The following is a 21,524-nucleotide window of genomic DNA, read 5'->3' as shown; positions in this document are numbered from 1 at the left end:
GTGGATGCAACGAGAGCCAATAACAGGACATTTTGCTGCTTTCATGTACCATGGCAGTAGTTCCGTTGACTACTTCGTCGCATACACGCTAGTGGTAGAAGCTCTTTACTCTGGTCCTCCTTCGGTATCGACGACTGGCGAATGCTCAGAGGCCGCGGCAACACTCGTTCGGGTAAGACGAGATGCCCAGATGCCGGAAACCTTGGAGTCAAGTGCCTCGAAACATTTTAAAGCTGCGTGATTAGCCGGTGGTTGGCTAAACACTTCCCCAAAGCAGATGCCGATAGTACCCCACTTGCATCATGCGGAACATCGGAAAGCTGTCGGGAAGGTGGGCTCTTGAGAATTCGGCGTAGTATTGAACCGGTGTCTGGACTTCTGAAGCTATTAGATACTTGTTTTTCTCTCGACATCACTTCAGACAGCACGACCCTACATCACAATGGCTCACCTCTCGCAAAACAAAGCTGTAAAGCTCGTCAAGCATGCCGCAGCAAACGGCTACGCAGTATGCGCAACATGCTGCTACAACGTCGAAGGTATTCTTGCATCAGTCCGTGCCGCCGAAGCCAAACGCGCGCCCTTGATCATTCAGCTCTTCCCATGGGCCATCGAATTCGCCGACGGCATCCTCATCCATGCGGCGCGCGAAGCTGCCGACAACGCATCAGTCCCGGTCGCATTACACATGGACCACGCACAAACGCCTGATATTGTCAAACGAGCTGCAGGATACGAGAAGGGTCTCGATGGCATCATGGTCGACATGAGTCACTACGACGACAACTTGGAGAAGACACAAGAGCTGGTCAAGTACTGCAATGAGCGCGGAATTGTGACAGAAGCCGAGCCAGGACGCATAGATGGTGGCGAGGACGGCGTAGCAGATATTGCAGGACTAGAAGCCATCCTCACGACACCCGAGCAAGCAGAAGACTTCGTTGCAACCGGCATTAACTGGCTAGCGCCGGCTTTTGGCAATGTGCATGGAAATTATGGACCACAAGGGCCTCAACTGGACTACGCGCGATTGAAGCGGATACATGCTAAAGTCGGCGATAGGGTGAACTTGGTGCTACATGGTGCGGGCAAGGAGTGGTTCCAGGAGAAGCTCCTGAGGGAGTGCATCGACTGCGGCATTGCCAAGGTCAACATTAACGATGCGTTCAACAATAGCTTTATCGACATCATGAAGAACGAGGCCGGCAGGACGCCCATTACAGGGCTACTTGTCAATGCTACCAACGCTATGCAAAAGGACATTGAGCAGTACATTGAATGGATGGGTTCAGCGGGCATGGCAGATAAGATGTAGGATGCAAATGTATGCAATGGCCAAGAAATGAAAATCTGGAACACTTCAAGTACTGTCGGCTGCGCGGCTGCGCGTATTGTTGGGCAATGGACTGCTTGAGCAGCGAGTGATGCATTAACAAAGCGCTTCCACCCGAATGGGGAAGCCACTGAACGCTGTGCTTACTCCACCTCACCTTCAACATCATGCCAGCTCATCAACCCATAATTGTTAGTGCATCAATCCATGCGCAATAATGATTCATTCGCTGAAAAGGGCGACCTACAGCCCTTCAGCCCTGCACTTCGGATGATCCCGCCCTTGCCTGAGCAAAGACTGCGCCACGATAGGTCAAACAAAGTGGCTTGCTGCCTAGATGGCGGTCTATCTACAGAATTGTGCAGGAACTACACGCAGTGGTACGCCTTACTCAGCCCCCGAGTGCCATTTCAGTCATCTACTTAGCGCTCTGGCTCAGCTCTTGAGCAGGAGCACTTAAGACGTCTAATAGGAAGCTCTGTCAGACTCCATCACAGCAACTTCTCTCCTTCGTGGTCTAGAGTACAAATCAAAGCTCCTCTTGTTTAGAAGGATTTTACAGCTTTTTAGCATATGTAGTCACCCTTACCTCGAAAAATAAGGCTAAATCATTATGGCGGTCAAGCTCAGTAACCGTTCTGAGAGCCCAGAGGAGGGCATTAACACACCTTCAACAGGGAAAGACGTAGCCTCAGCTGGAGCGAACGGCACAAGCAGCGAAAAGCCACAACTTCAAGGCAAGGGAAGAGGCGGGAATGGCAAGGGCAAGGGCAAATCCAAGAGCGATGACCAAAACAAGGAACGAATCCAACGACTAGATCAACTTTACTCCAAGAAGAAGCGACAGGTCTACTTTGTCCCCACTCCAAAGTCAAATGTTGAGGTCGAGAAGCCAGGGCAAATCTCCTATGTCGTACTCAAGGTACGGCGGATTATATGCGACAAGGGATTCCCAACGGGCACCGAAATCGACATACGATCAACAGTACTCAAAGAAGCTCTTGCCGATATATTCGAAGGCGTTGAGGGCCTTCAACTTAACGAAACACCACCCATTATCAGCCCAGAGCTCCTTTTTCACGCTCGAGAGGGACTTGTGGACCGTGTCAAGGCAGAAGAGTCAAAACCTACCCCGAGTAAGACGCTGGTAGATGAGCTCGGTGTGGCTCTGCAGTACATATCCGAAGACTATACATCCACACAAGCTAGTCTGACGTCGCTGTCAGAGCACGACGAGATTACGTTTGACCTGCTCTGGGCCTTGTTCCCTCCGAACACCACTGTTCACACCAAAAGCAACCTACTTCGAGAAGAGCAGGTCTGTAAGTTACAGAAGGGCGAATATGGTCAACTACCCAGTGGTGCGAGATTTTACTCGCTAGATCTCAGGTACATCTCACATGATGGAGAGAAGCTTGGCTGGGTCCAAAAGACACTCCAGATCGGTCAATTCGAGGGCGCGAAAAAGGTGCCCAATCTGTCTGTTGTTCCTCTGGATCGTCTGCCTACGAAAAACACTCTACGCGCAGAACTCACGAAGCGCGGCCAACGATACATTGAGCTTCTCGGAGCTCCTCGAGGAACGTACCAGGAGTACTCTGGCGCAGCAGTGGCTGAGAATAGGGATGTGGTCGTACAAGATGAGTATAAAAAAGTCGTCTTCCATGTCTCTGGTCGCATAATGCTTGACTCCCCGACTCTGTACCAACAGAACGAGTACACGGATCTTCTCAAACCGACAGTTGACACGGCACTTGAAGCCTCAAGCATTCAAGACGAGGACCTGCTGTACTGCAACCACTACATCGGTGGCTTCGGTTTCCGTCAAAAGAAATGGTGCCTCTTCGCTATCAGCCACCTCGAGCCGATCGTATGGAATCTAGACGCCTTCTCGAAACTGGTCATGGATACCCGCAAGCGCAACCTAATCCATACCCTAGTCAAATCGCATCGTAACGGAGCCGAGACTTTTGATGATGTGGTCAGTGGTAAGGGCAAGGGTCTCGTGGGACTCTTGAGCGGTAGTCCAGGCGTCGGCAAGACTCTGACAGCTGAGGTCATCGCGGAGGTCACGAAGCGCCCACTTTACATGCTCTCCGCGGGCGAGCTAGGCACACAAGTACACGACGTGGAGAAGAAGCTAGACATGGTGCTGGAAGTGACAAGGCAATGGGGCTGCGTTTTGCTCATCGATGAAGCAGACGTCTTCCTTCAAGAGCGGGACGGTCTTGACTTGGAGCGAAACGCCATGGTCAGCGTTTTCCTGCGTCGCCTCGAGTACTTCCAAGGTGTTTTGATCATGACCACGAATCGAAAGCGCACTATTGACGCTGCGTTCGACAGCCGCATACACTTCAAGTTACACTACGCCGATCTGTCCGTATCGTCTCGCTCGACAATTTGGAAGAACTGCTTGGAAAATGTACCCGCTGATCTCTCCAAGGAGGATATCAAGGACAATGATATCATACAGCTGGCAAGTATTAAGCTCAATGGTCGGCAGATCAAGAATGCCATGGCTTGTGCGGTTTCCATTGCGGTGGAGGAGAAGACTGCGCTGTCGTTGGAGGGAATAAGAACTATCCTGGATATGGTTGTCGATCAGGAAGGGCTGGACGGAGGCGTTTCAGTATGAGACTCAAAGCGGGCTCAGAACTGGCAGACTGAAAGATTTACATTACGAGCGAAATGAAGCTTGAGAGCCTTGAAATCGGCGAAAGTCATAGATCAGAGATCGCAATGTACGGACCAGAAACAATAGCTGACCCTGTACGCTCTCTTCAGGCAATCCCGAAAATCAACATGCATGCGAGGCATCCCGAAATGCACTTCTAGCTTCAGAGCCAATATCGATGATCGAATGGAGCTGTAATCCAAGCTTTGAATTGTGGACATAGTGGAGAAGCTTGAGAGGCTTAATGATTTTGCATACCTCCTCGCATTCGGGTACTGAAATTTCTTCACAGAATGTATGCAGTGTGCAGTATACATAGTCGAGTTTATGAGCGTACACTAGCAGTTGATAGATTTCGACCTACAGCATGAAGGCTAGGCCTGCCTCTCACCGACACTTTCAGCATCAGGCAGACTGTCATTTTAAACTCGAGTCAGTCCATCTCTATCCCAGACGTCTCCACTGTTGTCGGCCAGGGTGGAATCCTTATGATCTAATGATCCAAAGCAGCTCACAAAGCACCCATGGAAGCTGCAACCCCCCCGCAAGTCTCTCCGGGTCCCACTGATGTTAAAAATGTTCCGAGTTGACTTGGTAGCGGGCCGACTGAACACTCCACCCCGTTGCTGTCTCTTTTGAGAAGTTTAAGCGGGTCCTCGGGCAGCCTTGCAGGGCGTCGATAACTGCTTCAAATATTACAAATGCTTAGGTAAGTGTAGACAGGGATTCTTTCTTCTAGGACTGGATCGTGATTGTATGGGCAAGTCTAAGGAAATGTCGGACTGGTTGGGTTGCGATGAGCTGTTTCTAGTTGCTCCCTAGTGTACCTGTAACAACAGCACTCTGCACAAATTACTGTAAGGATTGCTTGTGTAAAAACATATAGACGGACCGAACGCCTTGAACAGAAAGAATAACGAACGTTGAGAGGGTTTCGGCACCGGGCGTTTACAGCCGGAAGCGGAAAACATGTCATGTTGCGGGAGCACGAGCGTCCATGAGCCACATTGTGGCATCCTTGCGTGCGCATGCGCCTTATCGCGTGCTATCGCAACTATGGAGCACGCGTCCACCACCAGAGTCACCACACACTCTTGCACCATGATACCGACTTCTAGTGCACAGGTTGCGCTCTCGTGATCTTGCCCAGGCCGTTCTCCGCAAGCCTATGGTGTCGCCAGCGTTGTTTTCGAGTCCGATAAGCACATGAATCCCACAGCTAAGAATGACAAACAATGAATATGAAGCGTTCGCGAAAGCGATATCTCGAGTGCTTGGGTGGCTTTACTTCTTATGCTGGTACGTGACTGCTCCCTGGCTACATGGCGCCTTCTCCATGTTCGCTCGGTTCAAGCAAGCTGACTTCTAAATTCAGGAGCGCATCGTTCTACCCACAACCCATCTCCAACTACCTTCGCCAGTCCACCATCGGCCTCTCCTTCGACTTCCCAACCCTCAACATCCTAGGCTTTTGGTGTTATACCATCTCTACAGCCTGCTTCATTTGGTCGCCTACGATACGCTCGCAGTATGCATACCGACATCCCGAAGCGCCGGAGACGACGGTGCGATTCAACGACTTCCTGTTCGCAGCTCATGGCGCGGTCATGTGTGCTGTCATATATTCGCAGTTCTTTCCGCAGATATGGGGCTTTGCGGTAGGCCGCACACAGAGACTCAGTCAGGCGGTACTAGGCATATTTTGGGGACTTGTGGCGGGAGTGGTGCTTGTGACATTCATGGCTGTCTTTGTGGGCAGGAATCGTGGCTATGATGCGAGCGACTGGGCTTGGATCGATGTGGTGAGTACCCGCCAAATCACTGTGTGAAGACAGAGACGCTCGCGTAAGGTGCCCGTGAAGCACGCCCATGCCTCATCTCACGGCTCAAAATCAGGGGTGAATGCAACCCTAGGACAGAAGCGTGCTAACATCCGGTCAGATTTATGCTCTAGGGTACGTCAAGCTTACGACTGTGCTCCTCAAGTACATCCCGCAGGCGTGGGTGAACTATAAGCGCAAGTCTACTGTCGGTTGGAGCATATACCCGATGCTGCTTGACTTCGCCGGGGGCTGGTTATCGCTAGCACAGCTGATCATTGACTCTGCCTTGCAGAACGATTGGACTGGCATAACTGCAAACCCTGTCAAGTTTGGTCTGGGCAACATCACTATCGTCTTTGACATCATATTTTTCCTTCAACACTACGTCTGGTATCGAAATGCTGAAAAGCAAACACTCGATGACGAGATGGGCGACGACCACACATGGGTACCTGAGCGGGAACGACTTGTATCGAATGAACCAGTTCGCGCACACTAGGTCATGGCATACCGGCAGGTCCCGAAGCCTGACTCCGGTCGCATATTATGGGTCCCAATGATGTAGCTAGAGCAAATTTACCATGCCATACAAGGACGCTGGGCCTTGATGGGAACGCGTCTGTACGTCAGACATCGAGATCAGCCCAGAACAGACAAAATGCCAAACCTGTCTGGCGCCGGTGAGATCGCTCGGGTAATGTTAGCGCGGCAGGTGGACGTTTAACTTTCGCCAGATCGATCAACGCCATCAGCATTGGTCGGCAGCTTGCGTTCCGGCTGACTAGCAACGTTCCGCGATGCAGGTCTCTGTCGAGTAACGCCCGAAGGATGAACACCCTTTACAAGCTAGTAAGCCGATGTATTATCGAAGTTTAAGCAAAAAGCAATTCAGCAATTCAACGCTGGCATGCGGCACGCAAGGCATGGTGTTCAACACTAAGCTCAAGCTGCATGTCAGCCCGAAGTAGCCGACAATCTCACTAATGCAACGTCTATCAATGACCGCGGTATTTGACCCTTCTGACAGCTCGCTGTCGCTTGTGGTGGTGAGTGGCTCACTGGGTGTGATCCTTCTCCACACTTTACAGCACATGTCACACACGCAGTTGACGCTTGTGTCGTGGTGCCTACCATGATTCAAAGACATGCAGCACGCACTGTGGGACTGCTACAAAACCCTTTACTGAACTTTATTTCTGCCAGGGCATGCCCACTGACCAGCGCACACGCTGAGCGATTCAAGAAGCGACTGGTTAGGAAGCGTTCCAGTGCACGATGTTAAAGTCTCATCGCGCTCTACGAATTCCTCCATTCCTTTCTGGGACTCCACATTCCCTCTTCGGGAGCGTCTGTCTCGGGAACGTGCTGTCTCGGGCATGTATACCGGCGCACTTTGTTTATCGCCTGATCCCCACAGGGATGACACGGACAAGCTTGTCAGGTACCGCTCGCGTGCAGTTGACAGTGGGCACGACTTCTTGAGTCGCAATAAGCGGGACACGTCTGAGACATCCTGGGGTCGAATTCCACGCCAACCTCCTGATTTCCGTGAAACTCAACATCAGGATAATAGACTTTGGGAGCCTACACCTTCGAAATCTGCTGCCGACCTGAGCTGAGTGTCTACGGCCTCATCTCCACCAGCATTCCCTGTCCTTCGAAGCTGATTTGTGTTTTTAGCCAAGCGAGCGGTCTTCCCGAACCGCAGTATTTGGCTTCGTTTAGCACCGATCGCTGGATCGAATCTCATCGTGCAACTCTTCAGACCGCGATTGCCGATATATCGGCTGCTTCTGTCTAGCGAGGCAGAACCTGTCAGTCTTGCAGCTCGCCTTCAAAGGATTTTCGGCGAGGCTAGGGGTGCAGACAAACGTTACCTCTTGTAGCATTAGTTTCACGCCGCGCTACCTGCCAGAACGTGTCAGCGTTGGTCGAAACATCTTGGTACGTCTGTCTTAATTCGGGATCATCGTCATCATTCATTCCAAAGTCTTCGCTTCCACACGCCTCCAATATCTCCTCGATCCCCGGGCACACACCACTCCTTCCATCCGTAGTGCGCCCAGGCACCCTTGACTATTCGTACTCATGTTCAAATTCAAGAAAAGATCAGCGCGTGTCATAAAATCTATGCACAATTATTCGCCTTCGACCCCCAGTGGAGCTACCAGTTCAGCCAGAATGGGGATCGCAAGTGAGCACCATGCCTATGCAGACGATAGCGCCACCGCCAATGCGGATGCTGGCGCTGTCAACGAACCACTGGTGTTGGACCTTGGAGCAATCTACGACGGATATGATAAAGTGCAGAGCCCGCCTCTCACGCCGCCGCCTAGTCAAAAAGCAAGTCAAGAGCAACACGACCGTTGGCTTTCGGACGACGAGCAAGATAGTAGAGTAGCACCAGCACCACCGGACTTCACCAGACGTGGCATTCATATACCTTCAAGGACCAGGTAGGTCATGACTCCATACCCAAGCATTCCTTTGTCTAACGGTTGAAAGTTCCAACACCCCATCTGCTAATAAGAAACGTCTGTCCATGCAACGGCGCATCAGTGCAGACGCCTCATCAATGATCATGCCCCAAACACCCGAACCCCAGCAATACCCAGTGCGGGTTCAGTCAAGGACCCCCTCGTCACAGAACAACCACAATGGCCAAAGGCCCATGACATCGTTGCGCAACCCAGAGCCAACCGTAATTCGCAGTTCCGCCGACTCTGTCATATCGTACGAATCCTCGGCTCCGTCAATTGCAACTCAGCAACTTGGGCCGCTGCAGCAGAAAGTTCTCGATGATGACGATCGCCTCTCGCCATTGCTGGAGGACGATCCTGGGTCCTTCGATCTCGTTGCCCCAGTTGAGAATGAGAAGAAGCAAGCCTCACTAGAAGACGAGTCAGAACGCTTGTTCTCCAAGCAGCATTTGCAGGCCATTTTCAACGATACTCCTTCATTACTCCGCTTCACATCTTTCCTCAGCACCACACGGCCGCAGTCGATACCGATCCTCATCTACTACCTCGATGCGCTGAAGGCTCTACGGGCTATCAATTACGCCAATGCTGTGGCAGAAGCTCTGGAACCGATTGAGAAGCTCGAGTTCACAGACACCCCAGCAAGGGCCACGGTCAATGCGGTCTTGGAGGAGAAAGCAAACAAGGCTTTCGACGTCTTGGTCAGGGACGACCTGCCAGCTTTTATCACACATGTCTTCACCCAAGTCGCAAGCGTCAGCATAGCGAAACGGGTCACTGGCAACCTGCCTCCGATGCTGCGGGAAGCCAGCGAGGGATTGGCGGAAGTCTTCTGCTTGACGGATCCCTCAAGGACAGACAACCCAATCATCTTTGCTTCGGAAGGTTTGTAACTCAGGCATTGAAACGTGAGACATGGCTGACGCTTTGCAGAATTCCACCGCACTACACAGTATGGCGTCGGCTACGCAATTGGCCGAAACTGCCGTTTCCTTCAGGGCCCGAAGACGAACAAGTCCAGTGTTGCTCGCTTCAAGGAGATGATCACTTCGTGGCAGGGAGCACAGTGAGGTGTTTTTGAACTAGTAAGGATATCCCACCATGCGGTACCCAGCAACATCTAACAGGCGGACAGCCGCCGCGATGGCTCCCCATTCATGAACCTTCTGATGACAGCACCCCTTTTCGACTCGCGCGGCACTCTGCGCTACTTCATCGGCGCGCAGATTGACGTCTCGGGCTTGGTCAAGGATGGCACCGAACTCGAGGCCTTCCAGCGCATGCGCGAGCAGCAGCAGAGTGGAGAAACGCATGAGGAGCCCAAAGACGAGTTCCAGGAGCTCAGCAAGATGTTCAACAACACTGAGCTAGACATTGTGCGCAAGCACGGTGGTAACATGCACAGAGAGGTTGTGCAGGAACAGGACGACAACAGCACGATCCAGAGCCGGCCGAGGGTGCGTGATTCAGGATCAGAGCACCTTTGACCACGTAGAGACGGGCCAGAAATCGAACCCGAATGCGGATGGGAAGTTGAGTGGACCGTACAAACATGTGAGTTTCTCTGCGCAGAAGTCGTCGTGCGTTTGGGACAGTGCTGATTTGATTGACTAGTATCTCCTCGTCCGCCCCGCGCCTTCCCTTCGAATCCTCTTCTCCTCCCCGTCACTGCGCGTCCCAGGAATCCTGCAATCGCCTTTCCTCGACCGCATCGGTGGTAGTACCCGAGTGCGCGCCTCGGTCGGCAACGCCCTGGCCGACGGCACGCGCGGTGTGACTGCAAAGATCCGCTGGCTGTCTCGCGCGGTCCCGAACCTCGAGGAGTCGTACGAAGAAGGCCGGCCGCGCTGGATCCACTGCACACCCCTCCTCGGCTCATCAGGCTCGGTCGGCGTGTGGATGGTCGTCCTCGTCGACGAGGACAGACACATGGCCCCCTCGCGCCGCTTCCGCCAGGCGCCGCCAATTGCGAGCGACGTGCGCAACGGAAGGGGTGGCGGCGGCGCAAACAGATACGATGAATACGACGACCAGGAATACGGAGGCGGGTATGTGTCGCGAGCGGCTTCGCGCGGAGAGATGTATGGCCCAGGGGCTGTGCGACATGTCGCTGTCGATACGCTTCGCCAGCCGCAGAGCCCGCGCAGCAATGCGTCGATGCATGATCAGCGCGCAATGCGGTCGCCGAGTGCGTCGCTCCGGAACTATATGAATGGTGGACACAACGGAAGCACCGACACGTTCGACATATGAGGACGCGGAGGGGTCCGAGTAATGTTTAGAGTTTGAAGGGCGTATTCGGTTGGATTTCGGGTGGTGGTGTTTCTTTCTCATGTCCGATTGATTTGCTGATACCCAGTAGCATAGCGCCCGTCGTTTCTAGTACATAGCATGATTATCTCTACACGGCCGTAATTAGCATATATACACACTTTCACATCCTGAACTTGACATACTTCTCGTATTCCGCATTAGCCCATCTCCATCGTTGCATAAACCACGCATATTCTTGAACCATCTTCACCAAACATCATCCGGCGAAACCGCCACATCCTCCCCGTTCTCCCTGACCGTCCCCCTCTCCTTATCCCTCCCAAGCGGCTTCCGCATATCAAACGCATCCTCGCCATCATTGTAGTAATCCTTGACGCGCCGATACACACTGTACCCCATCTTCCTATACAGCTCCTTTGCAATCTCATTGCTCGCGCGCACAAACAGGTCGACGAACCACGCATTCGCCGCATCGCTGCTGCGCTCCAGCGCGCTCGACAGCGCCGTCGCATGCCCGAGGCGGCGCGCGCTGGGCGCCACGGTCAGCGCGGTGATGTGCCCGTGCCAGGGCAGGTAGTTTGGGTATTTGCGGCCGGTGGTGGCCGGGGAGTAGGGCGTTATGGGCGCGGCGTAAGGGGAGGATTCAAGTTTGCCTAGGACTGTTTTGTATTGCATTAGTTCTCTTCGCAATTCTTCGTGCAGTATGTGCGGCGTACTGTAGCCCTCAATGTTGCCGTCGATGCCCTCGATGACTTGGCATAGCTCGGGCCATTTTGTCAGGTATTCCATGTAGAAGCCGATGTTGTAGGTTTCGGTCAGGTGGTCGAGGTTGGTGCAGGAGATGCGGAGGAGGTCGTTTGGCCTCATGGGCCGAATTGTGGCCATTTTGGGGGCTTGGAGAGGGCGCAATGGCGGGTTTGCTGCCAGGTGTGAATGTTTGGAGAATGATGATGCGGGATGTGGATGATGCGCGGGGCTCGCGTAAAGTTGCCGGCTGAAGGGTAAGTTTAGTATGTACTGTAGTCAGATCACTAAGAGCAGCAAGGATATTGTGAAGTCTATTTGTATATTGTAAGAAGCATCATGCTTGGACGCATATGGGTATAAATGCTTCCTGTGACGAAATACGGCTAAGCGATTTGGCTGCAGTTCTAGTCAGACTCGATAGTGACTGCAACATCCTCACTTGCACCATCAACTTGCGCAATCTTCTGCCTCTTCTTCTCCCTGCCAGCTCTCGACTTCCCTCGCTCTAGCCAACCACGCTGTGCAACAATCGGCTGTAAGAAACCATCGATGTGCACGCCGCCGACTGCCCTGTCTTCGTTGTCCGAGTCGTTGGTCCTTGGGTCGTAGCCATGAACTCTTTTGCAGTGTTCTACTACGCGATGTGGACTTTCGAAATCTTTCTCGTGACCGTAGCAGCCAACATGAGGACAGCGCCAGGTACCAATTGGGAATAGGGGACGCTTTGGTACCGGTCTGCTAGCCGTCATGTTTGGAGCCGGTATGGTGGATGGTGTGTACTGCACTGGCTCGGAAACAGGCATTGCGGCACGGTTTTCGTCCAAAGGTATGAAGGACATGCTCTCGCCGAAAAGAGTTGCACAACGCTGAGTAGCCCGGGCAATCACTCGTTCGTCCCAGCCTTTGACTGCCGCAAGACCAAGCACTTCACTCCAATCGATGAGCCCAGCTCTCCCCGTCTCGTCACGGGTGGCCGAGGGGCTTCGTTCGTCTGCCGTGCTTCCGGGCCTACTGCGTTTCTTCGACAAGGGCTCGGCCTTTGCATCATCCATGACCACGTCACTATCAGAGTCTGTGCCGCTATCGGAGGAGTTGTTCCTAAGCCGCCGACCAGCTTTCATCGCCCCATGGCGAGATCGAACCGATGATGCACGAGAAGCAGGTCGAGAACTGTTTCTGCTACCAGGCCTGCTCCCTGACTGGGTCCTTGATGTGCGTTTCGGTGTCGGTCGACTAGATTCCATGCCAGACGTCCAGTCGCTTTGGGAGGACCTATCAGTGTAGTCCTTGCGCCCGAAATGATTAAGTCGAGTGCGGCGAATGGCAAGTGCGAGATCGTCTGCCTTTGTCAGGATTGAGTTGATCATCGGGTCCAGAATCCTGCGTGCTTTCGCATCATCTGCGAGGAATGTGGGCGTGACGTGAGTTACGCGCTGGGCCACCCTGCCTCGCCTTTTGCCTAAGATATGACCAAATTTCTCTTGCTCGTCTTCTTGTGCTTCCCCGTCTTCGGTTCCGAGATCGTCGTCATTTGCGTCCGTATCCGCTCTTGACATGGAACGATGTGATCTTGCTGATTTGATACTTTTTGAGCGTGACCTGCTTCGCGAACGTGCTGTACGATCAAGCTCGCGGACAGATGCATCTGCTGTCTCCCTTGCGCGCCAGCGTTCTTTTGCCTGTCGCAAGATTGTAGCGAGCATCTCATCGCGCAACTCCTCTCCGATGTCCTGCTCATCTGCATTGCCAATCGTCCAGTCATCCGGCCAGCTACTAATCGTTCCACGTCCGGACTCTCCATGAGGCTTGCGTGTTTCTGGCGGAGGCAAAGGCCATGCTGTCCAATCCTTAGATGGCACCAGGTTTGTCTGCATCTCTCCCGGAATATCGGCATACTGCAGCTCATCTCCCTTTTTCAGCCAATGCTCGTTGTTCTGCCAGCTGCTCAGGCCTGCCAGCTCCTGTGGTGGCCGTCTGACACGTTTCTTGAGAGCATGGGCGTTGTACAGATGTGCAGCGAGGTCCTGGTTCTGTGTCTGGTCGAGCGACTCAGCGATCTCGCGATCTGCAGCCGTGTATTTCCTCCATGTGTAGCGCGGTCCTTGAAATCGGTTGGGACGTGTCGGCTCGTCCGACTCGCTCTCGGACTCGGACTGAGACGCAAAGTCGGCTTCGAGCTCGGCGTAGAGGTCTTCCGTATTTGGCGCATCTTGTGGAGTAGGTTCCCGCTCTGGAGAGGGTGAGGGTCGCGTACTAGAATCCTGCGATTGCTCAGCTTCGGAGTCAAACGAAGAATCCGAAGGCTGTGCGCCAGCATCACCACCGAACAATGACATCTCGATTGGCCAAGATGTCAAAGACGGGTGGTGGTCGAGACGTTGCTGTTAATAGATGCATAGCTTGGTTGGGGAGTGGGGTGCCAAAGGACCGCGCGGGGATTTTTATGCGAACGCGAAAACACGTGCTGACGCACCTTTAGCTCGCCTAGCAGCATCTCCCAAAGCTCCACCGGATCATACTCAATCTCGTATTTGAGCATCCGAGACCGGTGCACGAGAGGACATGAGATTTATTGATATCGTTCTACTAACAAACTAATAATAGAATGAATATGCGTGGCTATGAATATGTCCACGCGCGGGTGTCTCTAGATATGTATAGTCAGTCTTGCATGTCTCCTTCCAATAGTCCGGCCAATGTCCCTCCTCAATTCTCCATAACCGACTGCAATTTTCCATAGTTCCTGCTGAAGTTATACAGTACGCTCAAAACTCCACGGTCATGCATTGCAGTATAGCTCGCGGATAGACTGGAAAGACATACAATTTCTGAAAATTCAGAGACTTCCGCTACCAGCAAGACGCGTAAGAGACTACTAAAAAGCATTCCGACTCCTGGATATATCCATTCCCTCAAAGTTGGCATTCTCGTATGCAAAAATTTACGATGCTTTTCATGGTACGTGTGTAGAGGGCTTCGGGAATTATCATATTTGCCGCTGTCGAAGAATTGGTAGCCTTGCGATAGGTTCTACCGAGTTGTACAAGGAGGATGCTTTATAAACCATTTTTTCCCTCTTTTCCTCCGTGTCCAGCAATTCCTTGTACAACACATATCTCACACATATTGTCGTACAGCTACATTATACTATCCATTATGTCTGCCTCTGCTTTGAAGCGGTCCCGCTCTACCTCCCCAGCATCACACTCTAGCAAGCGTAGTTGTGTAGGAAGCCCTGCAGGCTCTGCCAATGTCCGCTTCCTGGTCCTCTCCGACACGCATGGATGCGAATTGCCATCTTCGCTTCCAAAATGCGATGTCCTCCTTCACTGCGGCGACATTACCGAAGATGGTTCACCCGAGAGCATCGAAAAAGCGCTCCAAGCACTGGGCAGCATTGAAGCTGAGCTCAAGCTTGTAATAGCAGGAAATCACGAGATTTCCATGGACAAAGACTACTATCTGGCTGAAGGTGGATCAGCTGAAGACCTCGAAAAGACTCTGAAGCTCACCAGCCATACCTCCTCCTCAGTGGCTAGCAAGAATGGTATCACCTTTCTCGAAGAAGGCACACACCCCTTCACTCTCTCCTCGGGCGCCTCCTTCACCATTTATGCATCTCCCTTCACGCCCAAGTACGGTGCTTCAGCCTTCCAATACCCCACCGGCGAAGACCGATACAACCCCGCTGAATTTTCGCATTCGTGGGCAAAAAATGTCGGTACCGAAATGTCGACTATCCCAGAAAACGTCGACATAGTCATGACTCACGGGCCGCCCAAATATATTTTAGACTCGACTCCCGATGGTAGCAGCGCAGGATGTGAGCATCTGCGCCGGGCTATAGAGCGGGTCCAGCCAAAGCTGCATTGCTTTGGACATGTTCACAAGGGCTATGGGGCCCAGAGACTAGCGTTTGACACAAAAGTCAAGATTGGTGGGGAGGCCGATTCCATAAACCCGCTTCAGAAAGAATGGGTTGGAAAGAATCAGGCCAAGAAGAAGGGATTCGCGAGCATTCCTCCCGGCTCGCTTGAGGACCTTCGCTCCAGCAAGCAAACGCTGTGTGTGAACGCGGCGATGGAGGGAGAGAAGGGCTTGCTGGAGAACGCACCCTGGGTTGTTGACCTAGAGTTCCCAGTAGCGTAGGATTAGTACATGAATTTATACTATTTGGCAGACCACATTCGCAACCTTTCTGCATCTCATACATCATCCTAGATACCTTCCGTGACTCAACAAATAGCGATTCCATGTACACAACATCCCTGAGGCTATCCAGGATACACGTTCAGCCTTGCGCACAGCCGCTCGCTGTCGGTCTCTGTGCAACCGATGAGGCGTCCAGCGATCTGCATTCCTGCAGATGCTGATTGGTAAGTCGGCCGCAGCAACGACCGACATCAAACGTACGATGGACATCACGGAACCCGTTGTGATGAATATAAGGGGCCTTAATAACCCGGTGTTTACAATGCAGTTCCGCTGTTCACATTTCGAATACTGTGGTCCTACGAACAACCCAACGCACAAAAGACCAGCAACATGACGGCATCTTCATCACTCGTCCTCTACCGCCCTGGCCCTTCAACTTCACTGACAACGAAGCCATCCCCAACATCACTCATCTCCAGCCGGCTATTCACCCACCAAACCGGCACCGCCATCGCCACAGAACTCCTCTACCGGCTCCTCTTCGACATCATAAACCGCTTCCTCGCCTCCTTTCAGCGTCTCGCATCCCGAGGCATCGAAGAAGCAACATCCTGGCTCGAGCAGAAGATGCAAGAGCGTCGCGAGAGGCTGCAAGCGCAGGGCACCCAGCAGTTGAAGATTGTCCAGGAAGTCGGCAAGCTCGCAGAAGATCGGGGATTCATCACGTGTCCGATAGGTGGGGAGCGTGGGGCTGCGAGACAGCCGCCGTGGGTGAAGAGCGTGTTGGTGGGGATTGAGGAGGGGAGGTTGCATGATCGGGACTTTTATACGAATTCGTGGTGATTGAGGAGAAGGTCTGAGTCGGAACGTAGGACATGGAACGAAGCGACGCGACGACTTTGTTTACAGCACCTGAGCTGGAGGCTCGAAGTGAGCGGCTTCTCGTCAGGCCTTGCGAATTTTACACTGCGTCGTAGGTGGTGGTACCCTCACAGTGCGGAGCAGCCGCGAAGGAAGAGCTAGACCACTTCGCTCGCCCGTGGGTCGCACAGCTGGCTGTCGAGGAAGCTCGCAAAGAAGCTATCGATGAGAGTCGCTCCCTAGAACCCGCTCAAGAGACTCGCGACGCCAAATTACGAAACGCGAGCGTGTTCCAGAGTCGTCGGCGAGAGGTACCTCTCATCGACCCACGCATACCAGCATCTGCGGATCCATTGCAGCGACGGTCTCCGCGAGTAATCCGTGTGTCTACAGGTCGTCTGAATACCCTGTATCGAGTCACTTCTATACTGGTGAGGGAAGAAGCCAATTTTTAATTCATTACTGGGGTCTAAATACACACCATGGGTAGCTCTCACACAGTTCGGCATCTAATTCGTCGTCTCTTGTCACTCATCATGTCCTCGTCTTCACTGGTAGTCTCGTGATATTACCGTTGACTGACCATGTAAGCTTGATGTCTTGTCTCTTGGTCGCGCAGATGCAGAGAGGGAAGCCGCTATACTACCCCACCACTCGCTCAGTACAGGCAAGCACGACGGACCGCAACTGATGCTGACCCTGTAGTTCAATATTTCCGCTATCTTCTATCATGACAAGTGTGCTCGTCTGACCCCGCTTGCTTGGTCGCGCTCCTATCGCTGTCTACGCTGGGTTACGCGCAACTGGCGGAGTGGCGTTCAGACATACTCAATGAGTTGGCAAAGGTTTTGCGTGTTATCTCAGTCAAATTAATATTCCAATGTCGGAACTAAACTGATTCGCGCTCGTCGACATGGCGGGCGCTCACTCGCATGGCTGTCCACACATTCTCTGTCTGTCCTGAACTCAATATGACTTGTGCTCTGCCTGCTATTCTCTGTGATAGATCCAATCAGACGTGGGTACGGTTTCACACGCCAAGCACTGATTTGGAAGATGTTGCCGCCACTCCGTCAGCTACGTGCACGCCCACACTGAACGCTTCTGTGGCTCTCAAGCAAGTCAGAGAGCAGAATCACATATTTACATCGTTTCAAAGGGTCACTTATTGTACCGCAAAGCTTCAGGCTCGCCTGCGAAGTGCCAGTAGAGTACTCATGATGACAGACTGTGCCGGCCTTTGCTGGGACAACTCAGCCTGCGTCGCCATCCTGGCTTCCTGCACCACGAAGACTACTGCAATTTCACAGAAGCCTTGAACATACATGCCCGACCGGAACTCAAGATCAGATTGCTTCAGTGAGTCCTTGCCCTCTCCGCTGGCCATCACATTATGCGGCCATAACTTTCAAATAGCATTACGCAAGCTGGCAGAATCACGGACACAGCAACCCGTACGACGGCATCTTATACAACTTGCTCTCTCTTTTCAAGCTGAGCTGCCGCTTTCAAACACTAAGTGTGCCTATGCTGCTATCCTCAACCTCTTGGTGCCCTCTGGCCTGGCGTCACTGCCCTCAGGCACTTGAAACACACTCGTTTATACCCTCTGACACCCAATTTTACCTTCCTTGCAGTGCATTCTCATCTGATGGTGCTGCTCGGACCATTTTTTGCTCGCGTAAACTTTCTGATGTTGAACTCTCCTTCACCTTGAGTTTGTCTGCACCCCGCCACAACCCGACTGCTGCCTCGCCCACCCACAACCTGCACCCGCCTATACCTTCCTGTCGCCGGCAGAACCTCGCACCGGAGTCTCGCCTAACGGAGGCCCGTGCACGCCACGCCCAGAGGCATAAGTAGCCCCCTCCCACCGTCCCTCGTACTCCCTACTCCGCTCAACTGCCAAACAATTTCTCAACTTTGAGTTCTCAGCCAACAAAATTTCCATTCTCATCAAGTCTCTTTGGCTCTTTCAATCATCCTTCTCAACTTTGTTGATCATTCTTCAATGTTCCTTCACCTCACCATCGACCATGACTCTGATACACTCAAGTCCACTTCGACTTGCACCATGACCACTTCACATCAACACCGCACCTCCATATGACACCAATTCATGTCAACATCACACGTCATCATGAGTCTTGGTCCACCACCACCTCCTTCGCCTTGAGCTGGTCAGTACTCACCTTGCCCTCCCACTATTTCATGTCATGCTGACCTTGCTTCATCACAGCTCTGCTGTTCGCCTCACCTATACCATCACTATCACATATGCCCGCCGCATACCTTGACCACACCTCCACTGCCTCTTCAGGCCACCTTGATCATACTGCCTTCTCAGGCCAACATCCTCAAACCCTCTTCAGGTCAACTTCATCACAGCCTGTTCAGGCTTTATTGGCACGCCATCGAACACGCAGAGCACGCTCATGGCATCCACCATCTACCTTCTTTTCGACTTCAACTTGTTTGACTGGTTCTCTGGGCGAAAGATCGTAAGAGCGTGGAACACATTCTGTTGAGGCTTAAGCAGTTCGAGGCATACGCGTGGTACATGTACCCACGTATTCGGCCTGGTGCAGTTGATCAAGTCATTGTATGGTGCTGGAGGACAGATCGTCTTTGCACGAGGCCTACCATACAATGATGAGCTCTTTTTGTGGTGTTGGAGGACAGATCATCTTTGCATGAGGCCTACCACACATTGAGCTCAAGACTGGTACATGACCTGTGTGGCTGATTCTCGCCCGGGTTCTTACAGTCTCTTGATCTTTCACAGCTGCCCTGTGACTCTTGACGGCGGCTTCGGCTCAGGTCAACTCGAGAGTTGCAGCATGAACACTTCTTGCTTTTTCAGTTTGTATTGGGCTTGATAGCTTTGGCTATAGATAGTTTTGGACTTCAACAACAACACTTCTCGACAAAGGATATGGACATTGGTGCTGATGATAGTTGGACTTGGTTGGAACTTTGTGGTTGGCTTGGAACATCTTGGAACAAGCTTTTTGGCATGGAACTTCAACAATGGATCAAACATCTGGCAAGGAACTTCATGGAAGGATACATCTCATGGTATCATCGGCTCAATGAATCCCACTGTCCTCACACACTTACTCTTCTCTTGCTCCTTGTGATGTTCTTGCTGCTCGCTCTTATGCTTGATATCTATCTTCCCTTCCCTTGTCATCTCTGGATTCCCACCTTCCTCTCCTAATCTATCTACCTTCTTTGCAACCATGCATTCTTCCAAGCATGTCCTTCTTACTTGTAAGCATGTTCATGAAGTACACACCAGACGCGCAACAATAAGTATTCCTCAAAGACAAAGTACATATATACAATCTAGCCACACCATTCCTCCAAGTCTATACCCAAAACATAAATACAATCGAACAGAATCTGCATCCATCACTCACCTCCCCCACCCGTCATTCCTCCCCGCCGTCTAGTTCAGCACACAGTGCCCATCGCAATCAACTCCACCATTCTTCAAGCATGCATCGTCATAAACACAGCTCCAGCGATCGTCCGCGCACTGCTTATCCCACTGCCCACCGCAGTAGTCGCTCGCGCAGAGCCCCGTGCACTTGCCCGAGTGGATATCGCAGTTCTTGTCGGGAACATAGCAGATCTCGTCGGTGCCGCACTTGCCGCCGCCAGAGCCGCCACAGGCCTGGTTCTGAATTGGAGTGGAAGAGCTGCAGCCGTCCTTGCGGGAGAGTTAGTGGAGGGATAGGGAGGGAGGTGGGGAGACAAACGGGGTAGACGGGCTTGCCGCAGTCGATGCCGGCGTTGGTTTGCGCGACGTAGCAGGAGTCAAGGAGGCCGGTTACGCAGACGCAGTGCTGAGGATCGTTAGATTGAGATGTGAAATTAGAGGAGAGGGAGCTTACAGCTGGGCCGGAGGTAGGGCACTTGCTGATATCGCAGCTGCAGTCGGCGCGGGCGGCGAAGGGGTTGGTGGCAGCGACCACAGTGAGGAGGGCAGCGAGGATGGTGAAGGCCTTCATCTTGATTATCTAGGGAGTTGCTTAGGGGTAGAGGAGGTTCCTGGGAAGATATTGGCTTTGTAATAGAGTACTGGTTGGGATGCGATGATGAGCTGGTTTTTGATGATGAGTTCAGCGACCGACCACAGGGCGGTCATATATACTCCTTCGTGTCTCCTCGATACCTCTGGTTCGGTGTCACGTTTGTTGATACTACCAAGGGTCTACCAAGTCCGCGCTCTGAGTTCGGCTTGCGAGCAAGTACTGTGATGTGAAGCGCGAAATGACTGTGGACAAAGCTCCTTCAGCAACATAGCCATTGAGGGCCCATACTCGGAACACACTACCACTCGTTATACCTTAGGGCCTTAGTACAGTAGGCGGAGAATGTACGGGTCTGTGATCCCAGAGTGTGATGCTACGCTTCCGAGCTCCGGATTGTTGCATAGTGGGACGTCGGGTAATGAGGCTCAGCGGAAGGCGCCGTGGCCACACCAGAATTCTTTCAACGAGATGCTGTGTAGTGCTACCTGATTGGGCCGGTGGGGGAGTTCCCTGCTATTTACGGTGTCCGAAAAGACAAGCTCGCTGTGCAGCAACTCCGATCCCCAAATCTTACTGCGCTAAGATCATCAGCTTCAATCAAGTCTTGGAAATTAAATAAATGGGATACGCTGGAACCGCGAATGGCGTCTCTCATCATACATGGTTTGAGCTGCAAAGTGTTCATCTAATGAGGCATTGTCGAGCCCAATACATAACTGGAAGTTGACGAACTTGCACATGATAAGATGGCGAACGAGATTCCAAGTTCATGCCCTTGATCAATGAGTTCTTATTGCAATGAAATCAACACATGCTCTGGTATTATGTCGCCAGCTTTGCTTTGCAGAAAGTGCTCGCCTCGGTTTTTCCTAAGAGTTTGGTAGCAAGTTATGCCCGCGGATTATAGGAAACTGGATCGAGCGTGATGACGATCTGCGTGGATTAGACACGAGGCAAATCAGGAGGCAACTTGAACACGACAAGGCAGATCAAGAACTGGTTTAGTGGCGCCCAGCAAGTGGTACAGCGACGAGCGAACAATTGAAGGAAAAGAAGTCAAATGACGCTAGCGCTCACATGACAGCGCGTCGCACTTGTGCAGCGCCCCGCGCACTGATCACTTCCGTCCGCCTGGAA

At 52.4% G+C, this 21,524-nt stretch overlaps 9 protein-coding genes across 9 annotated transcripts; 5 read left to right on the top strand and 4 right to left on the bottom strand.

Moving 5' to 3' along the window:
• Positions 1–442: 442 nt before the first annotated feature.
• On the top strand, positions 443–1,362 carry SNOG_00832 (hypothetical protein; the record flags this gene model as incomplete). Its single annotated transcript, XM_001791451.1, has 1 exon — positions 443–1,362. The coding sequence occupies one exon, from the start codon at positions 443–445 to the stop codon at positions 1,313–1,315; it is 873 nt and encodes a 290-aa protein (XP_001791503.1). The 3' UTR covers positions 1,316–1,362.
• A 584-nt stretch (positions 1,363–1,946) lies between these two features.
• SNOG_00831 (hypothetical protein) lies at positions 1,947–3,968 on the top strand (the record flags this gene model as incomplete). The annotated part of the gene is made up of 1 exon (XM_001791450.1): positions 1,947–3,968. One exon carries the CDS (start codon positions 1,947–1,949, stop codon positions 3,966–3,968), a length of 2,022 nt encoding a protein of 673 aa, XP_001791502.1.
• A 1,119-nt stretch (positions 3,969–5,087) lies between these two features.
• Positions 5,088–6,448, top strand: SNOG_00830 (hypothetical protein). The gene is made up of 3 exons (XM_001791449.1): positions 5,088–5,306; positions 5,383–5,809; positions 5,949–6,448. The coding sequence occupies exons 1-3, from the start codon at positions 5,233–5,235 to the stop codon at positions 6,327–6,329; spliced, it is 882 nt and encodes a 293-aa protein (XP_001791501.1). The 5' UTR covers positions 5,088–5,232; the 3' UTR covers positions 6,330–6,448.
• Positions 6,449–8,011: 1,563 nt separating this feature from the next.
• SNOG_00829 (hypothetical protein) lies at positions 8,012–10,563 on the top strand (the record flags this gene model as incomplete). Its single annotated transcript, XM_001791448.1, is given in 6 exon segments — positions 8,012–8,134; positions 8,478–9,195; positions 9,244–9,371; positions 9,438–9,767; positions 9,787–9,864; positions 9,925–10,563. 6 exon segments carry the CDS (start codon positions 8,012–8,014, stop codon positions 10,561–10,563), a joined length of 2,016 nt encoding a protein of 671 aa, XP_001791500.1.
• Positions 10,564–10,759: 196 nt separating this feature from the next.
• Positions 10,760–13,667, bottom strand: SNOG_00828 (hypothetical protein; the record flags this gene model as incomplete). The annotated part of the gene is made up of 4 exons (XM_001791447.1): positions 10,760–11,243; positions 11,301–11,504; positions 11,771–12,429; positions 12,583–13,667. The coding sequence occupies 4 exons, from the start codon at positions 13,665–13,667 to the stop codon at positions 10,831–10,833; spliced, it is 2,361 nt and encodes a 786-aa protein (XP_001791499.1). The 3' UTR covers positions 10,760–10,830.
• An 820-nt stretch (positions 13,668–14,487) lies between these two features.
• Positions 14,488–16,329, top strand: SNOG_00826 (hypothetical protein; the record flags this gene model as incomplete). Its single annotated transcript, XM_001791446.1, has 3 exons — positions 14,488–15,471; positions 15,680–15,740; positions 15,812–16,329. 3 exons carry the CDS (start codon positions 14,488–14,490, stop codon positions 16,327–16,329), a joined length of 1,563 nt encoding a protein of 520 aa, XP_001791498.1.
• A 1,271-nt stretch (positions 16,330–17,600) lies between these two features.
• SNOG_00824 (hypothetical protein) lies at positions 17,601–17,734 on the bottom strand (the record flags this gene model as incomplete). The annotated part of the gene is made up of 2 exons (XM_001791445.1): positions 17,601–17,640; positions 17,673–17,734. The coding sequence occupies 2 exons, from the start codon at positions 17,732–17,734 to the stop codon at positions 17,601–17,603; spliced, it is 102 nt and encodes a 33-aa protein (XP_001791497.1).
• Positions 17,735–18,796: 1,062 nt separating this feature from the next.
• SNOG_00823 (hypothetical protein) lies at positions 18,797–19,540 on the bottom strand (the record flags this gene model as incomplete). The annotated part of the gene is made up of 3 exons (XM_001791444.1): positions 18,797–18,986; positions 19,052–19,172; positions 19,468–19,540. 3 exons carry the CDS (start codon positions 19,538–19,540, stop codon positions 18,797–18,799), a joined length of 384 nt encoding a protein of 127 aa, XP_001791496.1.
• Positions 19,541–19,798: 258 nt separating this feature from the next.
• Positions 19,799–20,363, bottom strand: SNOG_00822 (hypothetical protein; the record flags this gene model as incomplete). The annotated part of the gene is made up of 3 exons (XM_001791443.1): positions 19,799–20,026; positions 20,112–20,198; positions 20,247–20,363. 3 exons carry the CDS (start codon positions 20,361–20,363, stop codon positions 19,799–19,801), a joined length of 432 nt encoding a protein of 143 aa, XP_001791495.1.
• Positions 20,364–21,524: the final 1,161 nt, after the last annotated feature.

The sequence above is a fragment of the Parastagonospora nodorum genome, assembly GCF_000146915.1.
Source record: "Parastagonospora nodorum SN15 chromosome Unknown scaffold_1, whole genome shotgun sequence".
Lineage (NCBI taxonomy): Eukaryota > Fungi > Ascomycota > Dothideomycetes > Pleosporales > Phaeosphaeriaceae > Parastagonospora > Parastagonospora nodorum.
The sequence above is the reverse complement of the archived record's forward strand: the minus strand, read 5'-3'. Positions and strand labels throughout refer to the sequence as shown.